Source organism: Delphinapterus leucas, chromosome 6, assembly GCF_059928025.1.
Source record: "Delphinapterus leucas isolate spDelLeu-1000000601 "Yukka" chromosome 6, BTC_Dleu_Yukka2, whole genome shotgun sequence".
NCBI lineage: Eukaryota > Metazoa > Chordata > Mammalia > Artiodactyla > Monodontidae > Delphinapterus > Delphinapterus leucas.
In genome coordinates this window covers 28,056,487-28,072,622 of record NC_143134.1, presented here as the reverse complement: position 1 = coordinate 28,072,622, position 16,136 = coordinate 28,056,487, and the positions used below count along the sequence as shown (strand labels likewise).

At 37.3% G+C, this 16,136-nt stretch overlaps 1 protein-coding gene across 6 annotated transcripts in view; it reads right to left on the bottom strand.

Annotated features, from left to right (window-relative positions):
* Positions 1-16,136, bottom strand: part of AUH (AU RNA binding methylglutaconyl-CoA hydratase) — a 162,537-nt gene that overhangs the window by 72,107 nt on the left and 74,294 nt on the right. For all 6 annotated transcript variants that reach the window (XM_089912909.1, XM_089912906.1, XM_022560701.2 and 3 more), the window contains 2 exons: positions 6,121-6,213; positions 4,390-4,446 (listed from right to left, as the gene is read on the bottom strand). In XM_089912909.1, the coding sequence (XP_089769035.1) occupies positions 4,390-4,446; positions 6,121-6,213 (150 nt within the window). The remainder of the gene's footprint in view (positions 1-4,389; positions 4,447-6,120; positions 6,214-16,136) is intronic.

Below are 16,136 nucleotides of genomic sequence, written 5' to 3'. Positions count from 1 at the left end.
CCCCCATAATTCCAGTTCGGCTTTGAGCGCAGCCACTTTACCTGCTGACTTGAACACAGTTGTCATTCTCCCCTGAAGTGACAGATTGAGTTTGTTGAGGAGGTTGAATATGTCACACAAGTAAGCAAGTTTTGCGACGCATTCTGTGTCACTGAAATGTGCCGCCAGTGGTGACTCTTTTTCTAAAAGAAATCTCTGGAGCGGCTCTGGTAACTCAGAAACTCTGGCCAGTGATCTACCTTCAGAAAGCCATCTCACTTTTGTGTATGAGAGAAGATGTGTGTGCTCTGCGTCCATCTCCTCACAGAGCTGCATGAACAGACGTGAGTTAAGGGCACGTACTTTAATGTGGTTGATAATTTTAATCACATTCTGCAAAACATTGTTAACTTCAGGTGACATTTTTTGGCTAGCCAGCATTTCTCTGTGGATGACACTGTGCGTAGACTCACATTCAGAAGTGACCTCTTTGACCCGAGCAGTAAAACCAGAAAGCTGTCCAGTCATGTCAGCCACTCCGTCCGTGCATATACCAACACAAAATGACCAATTCAGTTTTCCTGATATGTAATCATTCAAAGACATAGTTCTGCAGCTGTGGTGTTAGTTGGCAACAAAAGTGCACATAACATATCTTCATGCACATCCTCCTGAAAAATATGTCACATAAAAACAAGCATTGTTGCTTTGTTGTCAACATTAGTAGACTTGTCAACCTGGAGTGCGTACCATGGTGACTCATTAATCCTCTCTAACTATTGTGCTTCAATATCCTCTGCTATTTCATCAATTCATCTAGTTATGGTGCTAGCCAAAAGAGGAACATGTGTCACCTTTTGAAATGCAGCCTCTCCTAAAAGTTCACGACAAATGTCCTCAGCAGCAGGCAGGATCAACTCTTTACCAATAGTAAAGGGCTTCTTAGCTTTACCAATGCAGTTAGCCACTAAGAATGGTGCTCTCAGAGCAGACACATTTGATGAAGTGGTGGCCTTCAATAATTGATTCTGTCCTTCGTGTTCACATTTTTTTTTTCTTTTGAAAAATTCCAAAGGCTTGTCTTTTGATGCAGGCTGCTTGGTCTCCATGTGGCGAAGCAGTTTTGAAGGTTTCATGGCTTTGCTGGATAGCCAGTCACCACATATTATACAAAGCGGGTTTGGAGAATGTGAATCACCTGTTGCAATGAACCCATAATTTAAGGACTCTTGGTATTTTCTTTTAAATGCAGCTTTCTTTTTGTTGGCAGTCTTAGGCTCTTCTGCTGTCTCCTCATTAGGTCTCTCCCCCTTTTCAAAGAAGCTCTCCAGTGACGTTTGTTTTTTACTCATTTTGGCTAGGGTTAGCTTGTGGGCTTACATGTGACTGAGACAAGTGCGCAATGTGGCAAAGAGGCGCAGATGGAAGTGGTAAATAAAATGGGCGGGCCACACACAGACTAAAATAAGTATCAGATTTGACTTCAAGCCTGCCACCAGATACAGCTGAAGTACATCAACTCACTTGCCACTATAAAGCCTGCTACCAGATGCAGCTTAATTGTCACTTGCCACTCACTGATAGGGTTTTGATATAAGTCTGCAAGCAACTGATTTATTATGGTCTCTGTGTAGTCAAACCTCTCTGTTGATGATAATCTGTATTTGCAGCCGCTCCCCAGTACTAGCATCACCGCCTCAGCTCCACCTCAGATCATCAGGCATTAGATTCTCATAAGGAGGGCGCAGCCTAGATTCCTCACATGTGCAGTTCACAGAAGGGTTTGCGCTCCTATGAGAATCTAATGCCGCCGCTGAGGCAGTATGCGAGCAATGGGGAGTGGCTGTAAATACAGATGAAGCTTCGCTCGGTTGCCCACTGTTCACCTCCTGCTGTATGGACTGGTTCCTAACAGGCCATGGACCAGTGACGGTTCATGGCCTGGGGGTTGGGGACCCCTGATCTAAGAGAAAGGGGAGGAGAGAAATGAAATTGGAGAAAATATCTGTGGATTAAAAAAATTCTTCTATGCATAGGACAGAAGAGGATTTTCTCCATAAAATTTTCAGAAATAGCTCCTTTAGATACACTTAAAAAAAAATCCTTACTTAAAACAAACTGTTCTGCTATTATTTAAAAAAAAAAAAAAAAAAACAGGCTTTACTTGGGGTACTTTAATAGCCATAATGCTAATATAAAACTAAAGCAAAAATTGTGCATGCACCTCTTAGTATCTAAATGTAAGTGGCCTTATACAAAATTAGATTCATTTTCAATAAAAAATTCAGTGCTACATAATTACATGCACTATGAGCTATAAACTTGAAAACTTCATTATATTATTAAAGGAGTAACTAATATTCCTTCAGACTCACTTAGAAAAAAAGGAAAGAAAACAAAAAGAAAACTATCTTTTATAAACAAATGGAAAATGTTAAAGCATTCTGAGTTTTATAACAAACAAATTTGTTAAGGACCCCAGAGAACTTAAGTACACTGTGAAGAAAATGCTAACTTCTAGACCTAATATGACACAGACAGCTCCCAAGGGAAAATGGAAGGAGCTAAAGCTACCACCCTCATTTCTTAGTATAATCAATTAAGCTTTTTGCATCTAATCAAGCCCAACTATACTCCCACACAACAGTATTATCTTCTGGTGGTTTTAATACAAAACATTTCATATCCGGGACTTGGTAAATATTCAAATTATCAGGTTCATTTTCCTTCTATCCCCTGTCTCTGCCACCTACTAATTCCCTTTCCAAAAAACTTACTTAAACATTAAAAACCACTGTATTAGTTTCCTAGGGCTGCTGTAACAAAATTACCAAACTTGGTGGCTTACAACAACCGAAATTTATTCTCTCATAGTTCTGGAGGCCAGAAGTCCAAAATTAAGATGATGGCAGGGTTGGTTCCTCCTGGAGGCTCTGAGGAAGAATCCCCTAGCTTCTGATGGCTGCCAGCAATCCTTTTTCTTCCTTGACTTGCAAATGCATCTCTCCAATCTCTTCTGTCTTTGTCTTCACAAGACCTTCTTCTCTTTGTTTTTTCTCTTTTTTGAATCTTCTCCTCTTCTTATAAAGATACTTGTCATTGAATCTGAGGTTCATTCAGACAATCCAGGATGAAATCATCTCAAGATCCTTAAGTTAATTACATCTGCAAAGACCCCTTTTCCAAATAAGGTCACATTCATAGGTTCCAGATTGACATATCTCTCAGGAGGCCCACCATTCAACTACAGTCACTATCTTTCTAGGCTCAGTCATATCCTAATTATGAATAAATGCTTACTTCTTTAAAAGAATTTCAGAAACATGTCATATCATCCTTTTTCTAAACCTTGTATTATTTCACATATTTTTACCTGATAATTCTTTTCAATTGGGTCTATTTTCTTATAAATCCTTTTAGGGTTTTCATGAGTCACTGTGAAAAAGATTGGCATGGTAAAACAGGTAGATAGTAAATGCTTTTACCTACAAGAATATTATTTTTGCGGATTACCAAAGTAGAAAACTCAGTGAGTCTTATATATTGATCTGGGTAGCCTTCAGTTTCACTGAATTATGTTTTTATCTCTACCTATACACCTTAACCAGGATAAATATTCTTATAATGATAAGGTTAAACATATAATTTTAACTTAGGTACAAAGGAAGTATTCAAACACTGCCTTTAATTTTTACATTATTACTGTTATTTCATTCATAAACTAATGTTATCAATGTGCACATCCTCAGGTGAAGTCAACTTTTTGAAAGAATGACTTCACAGAATGGGAATGTCTCCAGATTCTCTGCATCAGACGAAAGAACAAAAATTTCAGATTTATCTGGTGATGCAGATTTCATTATCAATGGTGGAAAAGTACTTTCTTAAATGAGTCTTCCAACAGAAGCTGCTCACCTTTTTTGTAGTAACAGAAGAAACAACACCTCCTCAGCTCAAAATTCAGGCTACCCACCAACCCTAACCTTTGTCCAGCTGCAGAGAAACACAGTAAGCTGGCATGAAGCCTGGGAAGCCCTGCCCCCTCCTCCACTGGGGTCTGACTGTGTGTATAAAGCTCTCTGAGGACGCACACATTTACATACTGACATAAAAGTTTCAAAATATCGGTGTTATCCTTCAAGAATAATGTGACTGATGCAATAATTTTAAAGTTCAGAAATCTAACAGAAAAGCACAGGACGCAGCACAAAAAGAGAGCAACAGGCAACAGGTCTGCAATCTTCACACCTACGGAAGCTAAAGAATGCATTCTGAATAAGGACTCTGATTACAGAAGCAAACAACACAGCATTAGTCTCTTTACCCAAAATGTTGCCTTTTCAACTAACACCTTTTTGCCTTATGCTCTGTTTTGAGGAACAAATCAAGATGGGCGTGAACAATCCATACCTCCACCAGGAATAATTGCCAACTTTGTTTCAACCAGGCCCATTTTTGCAGAAGAAGCTAAAAAGGAAAGAAGAAAATTAAGTAACATCCACATCATCAAATTCAAATATGATGACCTGAAAAAGTTAGGAAAATAAGCTACAAATATTGTTTACTAATTAAATTTGTGTCTCAAATCTTTTTAAAAATCACTTCAGAAGGCATTTAGTTATGGAAATAAGTAAACATTCTAAATGACATATATTAAGAGATTCACACAACATTTTCTGTTAAAAACTGCTTGGCAGAGAATTAATTTTTGATGCAGAAAGACCAGGGTTGTGACTACATAATTTGACCTGATACTGCCAAGTCATGTTTGAAGGCTTAGATCTCATTAATTATTCAGGATGAGGAGAGAGGCTGTGTCTGACAAGTATGAATTCTTTAGCTGCCTGAACAGCCCTCCAGATCAAACAGCTTAATATATCATATCAGACATGGCAACTTTTCAAGACCAAATCTCTAGTTACTTTTGACAAATGGCTTTGCTGTTCTGACAGCTGGACAGGGTTCCTCTTTCCATGTTTGTTTTCACGGCTACTTTAAAACATCTTAATTATTTCTTTATTTGCATATCCAAATGTACTTGGACTACTTCCCATATCCTAATTCCCAGAACTTGCATTCTTTCAAAAATGGATTGCGTGTAACTTGGCTTTTCAGTTTAAAACCCAAAAATCTCAGTCAAGAAAACAGAGATCTAAAATAAAGTGAAATGGGGGAAAAGTACACATGGATTAGCAAATGCAAATTCCAAGAGCCAGTTACCATAAAATTAGTAAAAACATAATTATACTGACTCTACATTTAACAGGCAGCTCCATCAGAAGAGACAGTGGGAACCAGGGGAAGAACCGTGACAAATACTTGCTGCCTACCTCGCCCAGTCCTTGATCCCAGAGCCCCTGTATGTCACCCCTATAAGGGACAAGGATACAGACAGCACTGTGACCATACAGAAGATAGTGTTGAGGACAGCACTGGCAGCATGCAGTACGCTGGCAGGATAACAGAAGTGAGAGCCGTGACGCCAGACTGCCTGGGTTCAAATCCAGCTCATCACTGATCTGGGTCTTGTTTCTTCACCTGTCTCTGCACTAGCTTCCTCAAGCACCACAGTATGTACCTATCTCACAGGAATGTTAGGCAGATTAAGTGAGCTAATATGTGTCAAGTATTAGCTGAACACCAAGTCAATACTCAGCACATGGTTAGCACTAATTGTTTCCTTCATTATTTTCATAAACACTTCATCCAGTCTTCAGAAAACCATGCAGGAAGAAAGTGTGCCTCAAAGAGATTAAGTTATTACTACTATAGCTAACAATAATTATGTGCTTAGACTAGTCACATGCTGTACACAAACTCATTTAATCTTCACAACAGTAACCGTCATTTCTCCCATTTCAGAGGAGGAAACTGATCTAAAAAGGGCAGGACCTAAGATCCAAATTCAGTCTGTCTGACCCAATTCCTGTTCTCCTTTCCTCCTGCTAAGACTGAACAAGATACTACAAAAGACTGTTTTCTTAACTGGGAATTTTAAATACTTCATTAAGCCCAACAGGTGATTTTTTCTACATGTTCTATTCAACAACAGGAAAAAAATAAAATATTTGGAACAATCTGAAGAGTAAGCACAAACCTCATTTTTAAAAAGTTATGTTTTTATATAGGATTAATTCTCACCTGCTACTCTTATATCACATGCTAAAGCCAGTTCAAGTCCACCACCTAAAGCGAGTCCATCTATTGCTGCAATGGTTGGCACTGGAAGATTAGCTGAAATAGAAAGATTTTATGCTCCTTCAGTAAGTGTTACCTTACTATGCAATTTATTTTACATTTTTTTCTGTGAATATAATTTTAAATGAAATATCGTCTATAGACTTTTGTATCCCTTTTACTTTTAACTAAATAAGCATTTCATTCTTCGTTATTCTAGAAAATGTAATGATTGTATAGGGTTTCATCACATAAATATGCAGTAATATCTTTAAATCTTACCATATTATTGAAATACATTCATAAATATTTTCTGTTGAATTAAAAGAATCATAGTTCTGATTCTGTATTCTTCAAGCCTGAAGTCTTTTATGAGATGTCTGGTTCACACAAATTTCAAGTTCAAATGACTTAGGTATAATGCAAAATTCATGACCCTTTATAGGTTACCCTGGTACTCAGAATGATAGAGCCTCATTTAAAGAAGTAATACATCTACTCAAACAAGACAGAAGCAGTCCAAGTGGTTGCTGGGCGTCAACCCGCTAGTTCTACCATTTGGCAATGAGTATGATGAACAACAGTAGCTAGAAAGTGATCAGGCTCTATCAAATACCACACACTTCAGATGGAAGAGATACTGAGAACCTGCCCAAAGGCATGACTGGGAAGGGGTCAGCCAATCACAGAACTCAAAGCCAGATTTTCTTTAGTCCAGAAACACTATTATTTTAATGAAACTTCTGTAAATATACAGATTTCATTTTTTACAAGTAGTTCAAAAACTAACTGGTTAATTATTCCGTGAAGCAGAATCCTTTCTATAAATTTTATTTTGACTATGGGAATATGAAGTAGGCTGAACAAGCTTAACATATGAATAAAATGTGGATATTAAAAAAGTAACATCTCCTAATTTGTTCTCACCACAAAAAAGAAATAATAATTGTGTGACATGATGGAGGTGTTAGCTAATGCTACAGTGGTAATCATATTACAATATGTAAATACATCAAATCAACACATTCACCTTAAACTTACACAAGTTATATGCCAATTATATATCAATTTAAAATAAATAAATATATAAAATAAAAATGAATAAATAAAAATAAAATTTAAAAATACCATCTCTAGAAGTCTCTCTTCCATAGGTATTCTGATATGTGAAATTCCTCAGATAGAGAGCGTTATTCAAATTTGTTGAAGTACACTGAGTTTTCTTCATACGTGAAGAAATTTATTCAATTTATTCTAAGAGGAAAGCTGAAATGGCTGAGATAGAGCACATATAGATGCTGCCACCTGAGGCAAAAGCACTACTGATAGAGCAGGGATGAACGGGGCTTGGGAACAGGGCATATTTCACTATTTGCACCTGTCTGAGCATTTTGAGGGGAGGTGGAAGCTTGAAAGGACAGGACAAATTCAAAGGTGCTCCACACAATGTGCTTTACAGCACACCTGGTAAAAAAATGAATAGACAGCTATGTCAGTGTTTACAGTCAGGAAATGAGTTTAATGAAAAAATAAAATCTAGTTATTTTATCTGACAAAAAAGAAAAATTAATAAAGTAATATAAGGGCAAATTAATCCAACTGGCTCCCAAGGTCACCTCAAGCCACTACAAGTACAATGGAATTACTGTTACACAGCTCCCAATCCTCCTTCCTTTCTACAAAGCTAGCTATAGAAATTATCATATTTCTAGACTCCTTCAATCTGCTACCTCCCCATTCTCAAGTCTCTCCCACCAAAATTTTTCCCTAGGCCTCACTATGGCCTTGGCTCACCTCCATCTAAGACAAGCGTCTAGAGGGAACAGAGTAAATGCGTTTCATCACTCCCACTCATCTCCACCTCACAGCTCTAGTCCCACTCATCTCACCGAGACCGTTCTTGCTCCGCTTACCAGTGACACTATGATATTGTCCCATAACCAATGGGCACCAGTCCCTATTAAACTCGTTGCCTCTGAAGATCAGAGACACAAATCCTGAACACTGCTCCTCCTTGAATTCCTCTCTTCATTTGCCTTCTGGATTCCTCCCCCTCATTTTTCCTGCCTTTCTTTTTTCTGCCTCTGGTTATATCTCAGCCTTCTTCCTCTCTAAATAGAAGCTCTGCCCAGTAGGTCTCTTTCCTATCCTTAACTTTTCCCATCTGTAATACCAATGATATACAAATCACCACTTCAAACGCAAACTTCTCTCTAAACTGTATCTCTACAGTTACCTGTCTGTTGGACATCTCTACTTAAATACTTTATCATGTTCAAATCAACTTCCTGTCAATCCTTCTTCTAGATTCTATCTCACATTCAGCAAGCATCTCCATTCACCAAGTTACTCAAGACAGACACCCAGAAGTCATCCCAGATGTCCTCTTTTCCAATGATCTTACATCTAATTGTTTTCTAAGTCCTGTCTAACAGGTCACAATTTGGCAAATCTCCCTGCCTTTCATACAGCCAAACTTCTGGGCCCCCTCATTTCGCACCAGCAGGAGATCTCTAATTGACCTCCTTCACTTGCAACGTGCCCCTTCCAATGCATCTTCCATATTTCTTGCAGGATAATCTTTCTAAAGTGCAAACAGGGTCATGCTCTTCCCCTACTTAAAACAGTACAATGATTTATTCCACATTCAGGGTAAAATTTGTGAAAATTTTAGCATGGCACAGAAGGCACCTGATGAACTAAGTCTGCCCACCTGCCCAACCCCTTCTCCAACCTCGCACACCTACTCTGTGTTCCAGCCCCAAATCACTTAAAGCACCTTCAGAAGTCATTCGCATCCAAACCTGTGTACAAGCTGCCCTCTGCCTGGAACGCCTAGCTAGTCCCTAATTATCTTTCAAGGCAATGCTCAAAAGCCCCTTGCTTTACGCTTCCATGGCACTCTGTACACACTTTTCCAGGAGAGCATTCACATTCACCTTCTGAATGGACAGTTCCATTCAGAAGTAAAGATTAACATCACATCAATGCTGGTCAATAACATCCTTCCTACCACTCTCTGGAACAAACCGCAAGATTTTTCATTGCCTCTTCTAACTCCATTAATTCTGGCACTCTCTCTACTCTTCTTCTTGTTATTAACTTCTTTCATTTAATACTTTAATGGAACAACGTGAATATATGCAGCCCTATGGAGCTACAGAAAAGAAAAACTGCAGAGTTCCTAAGATGGAGAGAGCAACAGGAAGAGTGGGGTATTCTCTCCTTGCTGTGTGAAAATGCTGGTCAGCAGTGAGTGTCTTCAGCACTCACTAAATATCTGCTGGAAGCTGACGTGTCAGAAAACAAGTTAACAAAAATGAGTTTAAAGGCTTCCAAAATCAAAGCCAAGCCTGCAATACGTGTACCACCAAGTTCCAATTTCTGAAAATTTCAACTCATGGTAAATAGGAGTTATTTCATATTCCTTAGATTTTTTTCCCCTAAAAATAGCAACAAATTGATGTGATATATATGGAAAAGAATTTATCTTCACATCAAACTGTGCATTGAAAATGTAGACTAAATAGAAGGGTAAAAGGAATAAAATGACTGTAAATTACAAAAGAAATACTCTATCACTTCGTAATTTCTAAAGCATAATGGAAAGAACACAGGAAAAATTCCTGGTCATCTGTAATGTTCTTAATACTGCAATACAACGATGGCCTCAAAAAGACATAAAGCTTTGCTCTACATTTTTATTAGTTAATATTCTCAAATAAATATTACACTTAAAAATCACACTTAGCCAATAGAAAGTTAAAAAGCACCATTTTTTCAGAAGTATAAAATGTCACTAAAAGAAAAAAAGTAAAAACACAAATGAAATTGATTAATGTATATATACCCTTTCCCTTCATTGTGAGAAGTCTATAACAAACATTACTTTGACAAAATAAAATGATGGGGGAAGGGGCATGTTCAACAGACAGGTTTCAGGTTCTACATGACTTGAAGTATGAGGATGGAGTTTATATAATGCAGTGGTAGGAAAGGAGAAGAAATAAACAAATGCAAACATGCTGACCTGGGAGATGAGGGCACTGGTGGGAAGGGACTAAAATGAATCATCTCGTGCTAAAGTTTTTCTTAATTCTGAAGTTAGAAAACAATACTTTTCTGCTATATGCTTTACTTTCTGGAAGTAAAGAAAATTATTTTTAAATGTGACAGTTAAGAACTTAAGATATTTTCTCAAGGAGATAAAAGTTTTTAACATTGCAACTTATATAAAAATATATAATAAAAATGACAAGAAATGTGGGGTCCTCATATTACAAAGAACACAGAAAATAGGGTGTTAATACTCTCAAATCATTAAATAGGTAAACTACTTGGTACTTTTGAATATTAACATAAATTAGCATTCTGTAAAGCTGACTATAAAATTTTTCCTACTAAAAGAATTATTTAAATAGAACTGAATTAGCATTCAATGAGTAATTAAATTTCAATCATTTTATAATATTATAAGTCCTGAAGTTCTATATCATCCTAATTTTTCCCTGAAAGATGTTTTTCTTGTAAACATTTTTCAGGAAAATATAAGTGACCTCAAAGTACATGCTAGTTTCACAGTTACCTAATATGCTTGTTTTTATACATAGTATTTCTTCTACTTGGGAGCACTTAATAATCTTAGAGAAAACTCAATAAAACAAACATCTGAAAGGCAGATTATCAGTTTCAAAGAACCAAGAAATATCAAATTGGCAGTTGTATCAGAGTGAGACTGAATGAAACGGGAACCGCCACGAGCAGTGGCTATTCCCAACAGCAATAGGAAGAAATGATGACTCAATGTGTTATGCAACCAACAGGATTAGATACTATTTTGAGTTTAGCACCAGGAAATGAGCCAGGTATGACAAAGAAGATAATCACCCTTTGAATTCTCCTAAAAATATAATTAAAGCAAACAATTAAAGTGTTGCTATTTTAAGAGAAAATAAATGAGCTACAAGGCAGGCCCTGTCTACTCCAGAGTCTGCAGGACACCCTCTGCGAGCATAACGAGTCAGACGAACGTGGGGGAAAGGCAAGTAAGGGGCTCCTTTCAGCTCTGAGATAAATACAGTACATAATGTAGGTTTTCAGATGTTTTTAGAAAAACATAAACAGTGCGATTATTAAGGGACTGCTAGTGTCAGTCATGAGTTTTAAATTTGGTTTTGCTTGAAGAATAGTGTTCTTATAGAAAACACAGAATTAAATATTTCAAAACAAATGCCCATCTAGTAATACCAAAAGTCTGACTTTATTGAAATCATTCAAGGAGAATAGAAATAAAATCAAGGTTAACTGAAAGTTATAATAAATTCCAAATTATCCCTAATTTCAGCTAAAACTTTATCTTCAGGTTAAGCTGCCATCATCAACTTTCAAAGGAACCACAAAAAAACAAAATAAAACCACTCCTGCCCAAAGCCTGCATGCTGGCTGCATGTTGGCTCTCCGGAGGTCCAGTCAGGGCCACTGAGAAAGGAACAGGCCTGACTAGACGCCAACAAACACACTCTCCTCACCACACCGGGGGCTGGAGGCCCACAAATGGGAGCCACCCTTCCCAGGACTCAAAAAAGTGACCACTGTGCAATCTGAGAAAAGCTGCTTGAATTTTCTAAGCTACCACTTACGCACATGCCTTCCTGTCTTTCTACGTAGCTACCTATGGATCTAGCAAAATAGTAGAAAGTGCTTACTATGTCTGGCCACTCTCCTAAGCACCTCAGAAATATTATTTAAACCTCCTACCAGCCTTATGACATAAGAACTATTACTGGGTTGAGGAGTTGCTGTTAGTTGCCCAGGATAGCCACAACTGGAGCACAGGTGGTCTGGCTCCAGGCTTTCCCCTGTACCCATTATTGTCTATCACCAGTTCTTACAGCCCAGACCCAGAGTCCCTGAGGAAGGACTCAGCATTGTTAGCCATCCTTTCCAAAGGATGTGCAGCCATGTACCTGAGGAAAGGGAAATGCTGAGACTCCTAAGAAACTCCGACAAGCACACTGGTTCTATGGTCTTCTAACTCTTGGAAACCTAGAGCAACACCACAGTTCAGTGGATCCAACTGGGGAAACCTCAGGAGCCAGATGCAAGGCATCAGTCAGTTGACTGTAACAGAGTTCTGACTCGAGTTTTCCCTGGGAACCCCCAACCAGACTGTCCCTAGTATATGACTATATAGGTTATTAAAGTAAGAAGAGCCAACACCTGAGCATCCCCTTCCTACCAAAATCCCAAATCAAATAAAGCCTCCCTAGGGGAAATGCAGAGAGGGGATGCTGCTGAGGTTAAATCCCCACATGCTCCCACTCAACAGCCTTGTCTGGGAGATTATAATAAGTGTAACTGAGTAATGACTTCCACTGTCAACTGCTACTTCAGATGGAATAGAGCCCCTGGCACTTCAAATGCTGCTTGACAGGGCAAATGTAGTTATTTTGTTGCTAATAAAAGTATAACACTAGAAGTAGTTTACTTTTTGACCTGTAGGAAAAAAACAGCTTTACTGCCTTGCTTCATTAACTCTCAGGGTCTATATCCTTGCCCTTCAAAGTGGAGTTGTGGACCAGCAGCATTAGTATCGCATGGAAGCTTGTTAAAAATGTAGAATTCCAGGTCTCACCCAGACCTACTAAAACAAGGATTTGCATTTAAAAGAAGATTCCCAGGCAAAGCTCTGGATACCTCCTCTAATCCCCAGAGAACCTGACAATCTCATCAATCCACAAAACTGACAGAAAGAAGCAGTAAGGGCCTTAATTCTTTCGGGAACAGTAGTAAAGGTAAAGATGGTCAAGATTTACATACAAATATTTGTAGCAGCTTTATGTGTAACTGCCCCAAACTGGACACAACCCAAATGTCAGCATGTGGTACATCCATACAAGGGAACAATACTCAGCAATAAAAATGAACCAACTACTGATCCATGATAAACATGGATGAATCTCAAAAAAAAGTATGCTGACTAAAAGACAACATACAAAATTAATGCATACTGTGTTCCATTTATAAAAAATTCTCAAAAGTGAAAACTAGTCTCTAGTGTTACGAAGCAGTTCAGTAGTTTTCTGGGGACAGGTGCAGGGCAGGGAGGTGAAGAAGAAAAGGATTACCAAGGGCCATAAGGAAACTTCTGGGGGTGATGGATATGTTTACCATCTTGATTATGGTTATGTTTTCACAGGTCGCAGTTACCACACTGTACACTTCAAAGTTGCAATTTATTGTATGTCAATTATACTTCAATAAACCTGTTTTTAAAAAGTATATGACTTGATTAATATAAAAATGATAAACAAAAGAAAGTACACTAGTTCCCTGATCTTTTATAAACAATAGAGATATAATTTAAAATTGATAAATCAAGTAATACAGGTATGATTCAATTTAGAATTATAAAGAAAACAGTAAGAAAATATGATGGGATAAGAGAAAGGTTGGAGGAAAGAATTTAAAACTGGAAATATGCCAATTCCATCACTGCTCATAGTAAGAAGTCAACAGAACTTTCTAAAGGAACAGAGGACCAAGTACACTACATAAAGTTCTAATAATAAAGATAACCAGGTGACACAAAAATACAACCCTTTCCCATTACTAGAATAAACCTATACACAGAACCATGAAAACACACAGCATATTTAAGATTATTTTTTTAAATGTAAAATCACCAAAATCAGAAGGCATGGAAATCATAATGACAGACCTAACACCAAACATATCAATACAGTTAAGAAGCTATAACCATCAAGTAAGAAAACGACTCCAACTGGATCACAAAACAAAACCCAGCTAACAAGCAGAACAACAGAGAAACATCTAAAACAAAACAGAAAATAATATTTTAAAAATATGAAAGATGTCAAATACACAGTCATATACAAAGAAAACATCTCATAACCTTAATAAATAAGGGCAACACTGGGGTAAAAATTAAATAAACAAAAAAGGTACTTATTAAGGCTCAATAAAGCAAAAATCCACAATAAGGATCTAGCAGTGATAAAATACCTATACACCAAATAACACAGCATGCACAAAGCAAAAACACAATAAATTCAAAACAGTGCAAATGTCACAGCCATTCTCTGACCAATATGCAATAAGTAAACTAGAAAATAACAACAAAACTACTAGCTAATTATAGACAAACACATATGGGTGGCCTGGAGGCACATTTTCTTCCCCATTTTAGTAACCTAGCAGACAGTTGGCTCAACGTGTGAGGATCAGTTTAGCAGGGGTGCAGGCTCCAGGCACCTGCCTCCAGAGGTACTTTCTAACAAAGCCACTCACTTTCCCAACTGGAAAGTGTCCAGTGTACATGGTCATACAGATGTTCTCCTCTTCCCTGACATACTAAATATATACAGCATTAGAGAGGTGGGTTCTACTCTCCTATAACTTTTGCCCCCAAATTTCTTCTACCCTAACAAATTATTTTTTATCTAAATGGTTAATTCAAAAATGAATAAATGGGCATATTCTTGGCTCAACTATTCCCTCCTTCTTCCTTCTTTTGGAAATGCACCTGGCCTCCAAGAACACAGGTTCTCCTCGATGCCTACATGAAAAGTGCCCTGTGAGTTATGCGATGCTGCATCTGGGCCAACTGCTGTGGGAGGTGGCCAGAGCTTCAGTGTAGCTCTGACTGGGGTAAGCTGGTCTAACGCTGGAGATCCAAATGAGCAAATCTCATCAAAAGATCTAAAGCCACAACCTTCAACTGAACAGTAATAAAGTAATAAAGATCATATCAGTAATAAAGATAACATTTTGCCTTTTTTTCTACTTTTTATTTTATTTTTCAATTTATTCCAAACCTCAGAGAGAAGGATGATTTCTATTTATTAAGGCTCCCTCAGGTACCCTAGTAATATGTATAATGATGTTTTCTGCATTGTTGTTTATAATAGTAAAAAACTAAAAACTACTTATAAGCCCATCAATAAAGGAATAATTATATACATTATGGTATATCCATAGCAAACAATACTAGGAAGTCATTTTTTAAATTGCAGTGATAAAAATCCACATTGGAGAAAACTAGATTCTAAACTATTCCCAGAAATAATTTTTCAAATACAGTGTCTATCACACAGCCAAAGAATAACCAAGGAAACAAGATACAGTAAGAACCAGTAGAAAAAAAACAATTAAGAAAAATATCCATGTAAAATTGAGATCCAAAGTCATCAAACACTGATTGTCAAAGACATAAAGCCAAGCAGGAAACTGTAAACTATAAAAAGTGACAAAACAGATTTTTTAAAGAATGAAAACAAAATGAAACAAAATAACTCAATGTTTCTAACAAATCAGGTGCAGCTTACAAGAAAACTAGTGAGCTGGTAGATGGGTGACAAGAAGCTATTCACAGAGAGGTAAGGAAAAACAAATATGTAAAATACAGAGATAAAGGATATAGTAAGAAGGTCTAATATATGTCTAATTGGAAGAAGGTAAGTGAAATAAAGATCCACCTGAATGAGTTTCAAATAAAGCAGTGGTTTATATCTACTAATCCCAAACTCCCAATTTATCCCTCCCCCACCCCCTTTCCCCTTTGGTAACCATAAGTTTGTTTTCTATGTCCGTAAGAATAAGAATACACACACACACACACACACACACACACGTATATATTAATATATAACTGAATCACTTTGCTGTACACCAAAAACTAACACAACATTGTAAATCAACTATACTTCAATTAAAAAAATAAACAAATAAAGCAGCAAATTAAACCTGAATAAAAAAGAAAGGAATTAATAAAAACCAGAATAGGGATTAATAAAACAGAAACAATAGAGAACAAAGCCCAATACAGATTTTTTTTAATGTATAATGAAACTGAAAAGCGTCTGGAGAGACTGATCAAAGAAAAAGAGAAGACATGAATTACCAATATCAGGAATGAAAAGGGGACATCATTGTTGGTTCTTCTGATATTTAACAGATAA